General features: G+C 53.1%; 1 protein-coding gene across 1 annotated transcript; it reads left to right on the top strand.

Annotated features, from left to right (window-relative positions):
* The first annotated feature begins 421 nt into the window (after window positions 1-421).
* TFF1 (trefoil factor 1) lies at window positions 422-4371 on the top strand. Its single transcript, XM_007172696.2, has 3 exons — window positions 422-514; window positions 3635-3787; window positions 4255-4371. The coding sequence occupies exons 1-3, from the start codon at window positions 439-441 to the stop codon at window positions 4269-4271; spliced, it is 246 nt and encodes an 81-aa protein (XP_007172758.1). The 5' UTR covers window positions 422-438; the 3' UTR covers window positions 4272-4371.
* Window positions 4372-6000: the final 1629 nt, after the last annotated feature.

Raw genomic sequence — 6000 nt, 5'->3', positions numbered from 1 at the left:
GGGGGACCGGTGAGCCATTGTTGACACGCTGTGCCTGGCATGGGCATCTCGCCTATGACTCACTCTCCAGTGAGTGTACTGTTGACTTAGCAGGAGGGTCTCGGAAAAGCTCAGGCGCTGGACCAGGTCGTGACCAAGGAGACTGCCACAGGATAAGAGAGGGACTTTCTGAATCTCAACTCCCTCAACCAAGATGACCGTGCAATATAGCATTTTTCTCTATCAGCAAACTTGTCAGTTTGGCTTGGCTGCGTTTACGAAACACCTTTTAATCAGTGGGGATTACTTGGAATGAAGGGTGTCGGGGCCCTCCTTAGGCAAACATTATCTGACCCTCTTTAAAAAGCAAACAGAGCCTGTGGTATAAGATCGAGGGCCAGGATGCACTCATCCTTGACCGTGGTCTCCTTTGGACAGAGGAGGAAGGTCACAGCCGCCATGGAGCCCAAGGTGACCTGCGTCCTGGTCATGGTCTTTGCTCTGGCCCTCAGCAGCCTGGCTCAGGGCGAGGCCGGTAAGACACCCCCCTTCCTGCTCTGTGGTGGGCACACGGGGCAGGGGTCCGCCTCTGGGAGTCATGGTTTCACAACGTACTTTTGAGCCAAGCACTGTTTTGTGCCAGGGGCTGTCCTAGACCCTGGAAAGATTCTGGAAGGCAGAACAGGGGAAGATAGCAGCAGGGTGGAGGGGCCTGTGAAAGCTCTGGGGACTGAGGTGAGAAAGTAGCGGCCTCGGTTGGCATCTCTCTTCAGTACTGATGCTAGAATATTCTGGGGCTCTTAAGTATCACATTTCAAAGAGCTATCTTTGATGTTGGGAATAAGAATAGCTCTTCCAAATGCCCAAGCCAAACCCCTGGGGCTGGACCCACTCAAGGTCCACACAGACCTCTAAGAGCCTCTTCTGCGGACGGGCGTCTCCTGGGAAGCCCGCTGGCAGGCTCTGTGGGCTCTCCTTGGCCCCCTGTTCCGTGGAACCCAGACCACCTGTCCCATTGGTGCATGTGTCCCATCAGTGCCTAGTCCGTGGGTGTCACCAAATGAGAGAATTAAGGGGGGAGGGCACTATTGCTTCCTTTGAACGTGTTTGTGTCTCGAATCCTTTATCTGCAGAACAGGGTCAATCTTCAGCTTTAGAGGGCTGTCAACAAAATCACGTGTGACAATGTTTGGGAAAAGCTACAAAGTGCTAAATAAACGTTGTTTATTATTGGTAGATACACTTTTAAAGGGAGAGGGCTGGAGAAGGATTTTCCAAAGGTTTCAAAATGAGGATTCCGATAGACGTTTGAAGGGAGGTAAAAGGATAGTTCCCATGTATCTCTGACACGTTCCAAGGACCACACATGTCAGGAACGGAGGACCAGGCATGTGAGGAGGGGATGGGGGGAGGAAGGCCCCACAGCCTAAGGCAAGGAGGAGGGAGGGGCTTGGACCTGAAAGGAGGTATGACCTCCTGTGGGGATGGAGGAGGGTGGTCTGCACCTGGCCGCCCCCCGGTCTGTCTGCATCTTCCCTGCCACCCCAGTCCCCAGCTCTGCCCACTGCACTGTCCGCTTCCGGGAGGCTGGGCAGCCTAGCCCTGGTCCCCACTCTCCACACCATCTGCTGGCCACCCACTGGCCCCTGCCCTGTGGCCCAAGGCTCAACCTTTCTCTACGGTTCTCACAGGGTCAGCGATCCTGTGACAACAGAAAACTAGGAAACTCCATCCAATTACAAGTGTAGCCCTGGCTGGAAATCATTTCCGTTTAGTCCTGCTATGCAACAGAAAACAGTGGGCAAGATGGACTCCTGTTGAGGACAGAACCCTTGGAAATCTTCAGTTCCCGTTTAGGATGGCAGTTGGGAGGGGGTCAGGTTACCCAGCAAAGCAGGCCCCTGCCCCGCCCCCCTGGCTGCTGCATCACATCCTGCGGGGAGAGAAAGGACAAAAGAACTGTGGTCCAAGCTCTGCACACACAGCCTGTCTTGACCTTTCCCACCACCCTGCCCGGTGGAGTGGGCAATGACCACCTTCTCTCTACGGTGGGGAGGCCAGACCCTGGGAGGGTTTGATGTCCCCAAGAGGCTGCACCGCCAGTGGGAGATGGACGCACATCTTTTTGCAAAGCCACAGAACCTTTTCTTCAAAGAAAGCTGGAGGCGATCCTCAGATGTCAATACAAAAAAGACCAGCTCGAGTGATGGGCTCCGCTTTAGGATGCTCAGCTGGACTTCACAAGGGACCAAATGCAAGCATCCTGCCTCTCAGTCTAGGAGAGGCCGGGCATCTAGCTGTCTTTGGTTGGACTGCCTTCTTCTGAGAGCGAGATGCTCCAGGTCAAGGCCAGCTCGTGACCACGTCTGCCCTGAACCTCGGTCCTCCTTGTTCTGTTCCAGCTCCTTCCCTCCCTGTCTCTTTACCACCCACACTCCCAAGGCCTTGCTGCTCGTCCCTTTCACCCGGGGACAGAGTCTGGTCGGGGAGTAGATGCCGCGGCGGCATGGCCAGGCCCCTCTCTGGAGCCCAGCTGGTGGCGTTCATCCACGAGCACGCCGAGCCCACGTGCAGAGCGGAGCCCTTAACCTTCGAAGCATCCCCCCTCCCCCCCAAGACAGGGTAGGGGTTCCGGATTCCTCTTCTGCTACCTGCCTCAACCCGCCCACCACCCGGTCCGAGCAGTATGCCTTCTCAGAGCCCTACACTCTGGCCCTGAGTTCAGACCCTACAGATCTTGCATCTAGAACACGTGGGAGCCGTTAGCCGCCCGCGAGTGTTCTCCACTGTGGGTCAATGTCGTCACTCCTCTGCTTAAAGCTTCCGAGTGGCTCCCTTTACTCTTGGGCTGAAGTCGTCCACTCCAGCCCTCAGCCTGGCTTTTCCAAACCACCCCACCCTGACTCCCCATCTTACCTTGAACACACTTTGCTCTCTCTCTCCACCACCTTTGAACACGCTACTCCCCATCTTACCTTGAACACACTTTGCTCTCTCTCTCCACCACCTTTGAACACGCTACTCCCTCTGCTTGGAACACCCATTGCCTCGTCCTCACCTGGTCAGCCTCCTCCTACAGGAAGCCCTCCTTGCTTTGTTTAGCCTGTTGTCACTCTCCCCTCTTGGGCTTGCCCACGGCTGGTTGCACTGTGCCGTTTTGTACCTTTACTCAGCTTCCGTCTCTGTCAGACTGTTAGCTTCTTAACAACAACGTCTCTATTTTTAATTTCTGGGTCCCTATCACCCTGCACAGGGCCTGGCATGAACTTCATCCCTGAGTGGATAAATAGATCCTTGTCTATTTCTGCTGTGCTGGCTCCCGTTTCTAGCACCCACAAGCGGTGCTCCACAGATATATATTGATTGAGTGAATAAAGTTTAATAATTGTTGAAATTAATGAGCAAATGAGTAGATTATCTAGGTAGGTGCAAAGTTTACAAATCCCAGGCACCTTGCATTTTCCCAGAGTTTCAGTGTTTTTGCATCAGGAAATGAGGACAGGGTCTCCTCTTGTATGGGGAGCCCTGGGTCTGCATCAACTGCTCTGCTGGCTGCTGATTTAATTGGGGAAAGGAAGCGAGCTGGAGTGCGGGTAATAACAGGGAAGGATTCAGTCCACAACTTACCTTCACCTCTTGGCCCATATACTTTCAGAGACGTGTCAGATGGGACCCCATCAAAGGGTAAATTGTGGTGAACCCGGTATCACACCTACGGAGTGCAAAGCTAAAGGCTGCTGCTTTGATAGCAACATTTTTGGAGTCCCCTGGTGCTTCCATCCTGTGGCCATTGATGAACCTTCAGAAGGTAAGGCCATGACAACACCATGGGGTCTGAAGATGCAGAATTAGTGAGAAAAAAAAAAACCACATGGGACCACAGGACCCTGCTCTGAATTGCCAGTTGTGTTTTTGCCCAGAGTAATGGCCAAGGGGTGACTAGAAAGAAGTGGTTTTGCCTAAATCAGTCTGAATCCAGGGCTGGGGGATGGAAACACAGGGGCGAAAGACCCATTGGGTGAGGCACCCTATTTTTTTCCTGGCTTTTCTTCACATCTCTAACCACAGATCTGTGAAGAATTGTCCTTGGTAACGCTTCATCGCTTGCTTGGGGGTGGGGAGTGGAAAGAATGACAAAATATAAAGACAATCTTTGTTTTCTAAAGAATGTTCCCAGTGATGCTTTTAAGCAAATTCTCTGTAATTATTTAAAAGTGAAAGAAAATACTTATTCTTGCTAACGCATCTCATCTTCCCCACCCTTCACCTTTGCAGGGGAGTGTCAGTTTTAGATGCTTTTCCGGTAGGGATGGCATCAGCCCGGCGCCGGGGTCTTAGCTCCATCTCTGGCCAGATGTTTCGGGGTCCTCTGAGCCTGAACTCACTGCCTGGATTGACTGCTCTGATTCCTCGTACCCAAAATTAGCCTGAAAATTAAAAGAGATAAATGTTACTCTGTGCTGGTACTTCTTTTAAAAAATAGAAACGATGTTCCCTTTGAGAGAGAAATGTGATATTTGCACCTCTGGGTTCTCATCGTGGATTACACATTAACTCAGGCTATCTTGGGCCAGATGAGAGTGTGACTTGTAATTGCGTTAGGCTCTCTCGATGGATATCAGCCGTCAGCGTCCGTGCACAAGGCCACTGGGTTGCAAAGTGTCAGAAGCAACTCGGGGCCACACCCTTGTCAAATCATGAAAACAGGCACCAAACTTTACTCACATTCTTTACATATTCATGGTGGTAATAAAAATTGCCTGGCAACTTCTTCACTTCCCCCGGATGGAAATTGACTTAGGAGAGCAAATCCATCGCAAAGCGTCTGCAAGTGTTAATAATAAAAACAATTGCAGAGGACGGCGCGGGTTGACGTCTTGAGGAAACACCCAACCGCCTGGCTCCCCACTCTTGAGCTCCAAACTGGAAAATAGAACAAAATGGGGGGTGGGGTGGGAGATACGGAGGCCACGGTGCCCCCTTATCACCGACACAGGCAGGACGGAAGGGAGCCAGTCGGACCTGCCTGGACCTGGGCAGATGCCTCACCCTGGCGGGCAGTGCTGGGCTGAGCAGCCTCAAGGGCCCCCGGGGCAGCCAGCCCTGCTCCAGAGAGCTCAGCTCAGCCAGCCGTGCTCCTGGACGCCTCCTCCCAGGGCCTGTCTCTGGGGTCGCAGGAGCCCCGCCTTCCAGCCCTCCCCAGCCAGCTGGTCCCCAGAAGGAGGTACTGCCCTCTGCGCGACCAGTTTTTTCCCAATTTTCCGGCAGATCCATCACCCACCCGCAACCCTTGGCCACCAGGACGAGTAAGTACAGAGGCCCCGGGGGCCAGGAGATACACTGCACATGCGGAAGCGTCAGGATGGGGACCCCAGCACACGCACACAGCAGCATACGTGTGTGTGCAATAGTATATGTGTCACGCGTGTGCCGTGACCTTCACGGGAGAACGTGCAGATAAATTTTGGCTTCTCTTTTTTTAATCCGAAGCGTATCTGGTCTTTCTCACAATCTTCACCTGTTAGTGAGAGGTAAAAATAAACTACGTGTGTTTACTCCGGCCCCTCTGGAAATGCAGTGTGTGACGGTACTTTGTGCAGCTTCTGCAGGTAGTAGTCGCCAGTCTCTGAACCCTCCCTCTCCCACTTTCCTGCCCCTCCTTAGAGCTGGGTGGACAGAGGGGACCAAGCCCCCACAGCTGTGGAGCAAGGGAGTCCTTGGGTCTACGTCATGCCCTTTGGGTTGCCACTGGCCTGTCTGGGGGTTTCGGCTGGAGTTTTTTCTGGAGTCTAGCTTGTCGCGTCCCCTGTGCCTTCTCCCCACGTTCCCCAGTGCCAGAGAGGAGGGCTTTCCCCCATGACATAGCAGGTCCGTTTCCCAGTTCCTGACATTCATTCCTTCCCTTCTTTCTTCCCTGACTTCCACTCTATAAAGAATGGAGAAAGTACTCACTTTCCCAACCTCTCTTTCAATTAGAGGTAGGACTCCACTCTGGCCCATGAGGCGGAAGCAGGCATCTAC

This window comes from Balaenoptera acutorostrata, chromosome 4 (assembly GCF_949987535.1).
Source record: "Balaenoptera acutorostrata chromosome 4, mBalAcu1.1, whole genome shotgun sequence".
Classification (NCBI taxonomy): Eukaryota; Metazoa; Chordata; class Mammalia; order Artiodactyla; family Balaenopteridae; genus Balaenoptera; species Balaenoptera acutorostrata.
This window is presented reverse-complemented; position numbering and strand designations above follow the sequence as displayed.

Coding starts and splice junctions, on each gene's coding strand:
- TFF1 (XM_007172696.2), top strand. CDS start 439: ATGGAGCCCAAGGTGACCTGCGTCCTGGTCATGGTCTTTGCTCTGGCC. Junction 515..3,634: donor CCTGGCTCAGGGCGAGGCCG/GTAAGACACCCC, acceptor ATATACTTTCAG/AGACGTGTCAGATGGGACCC.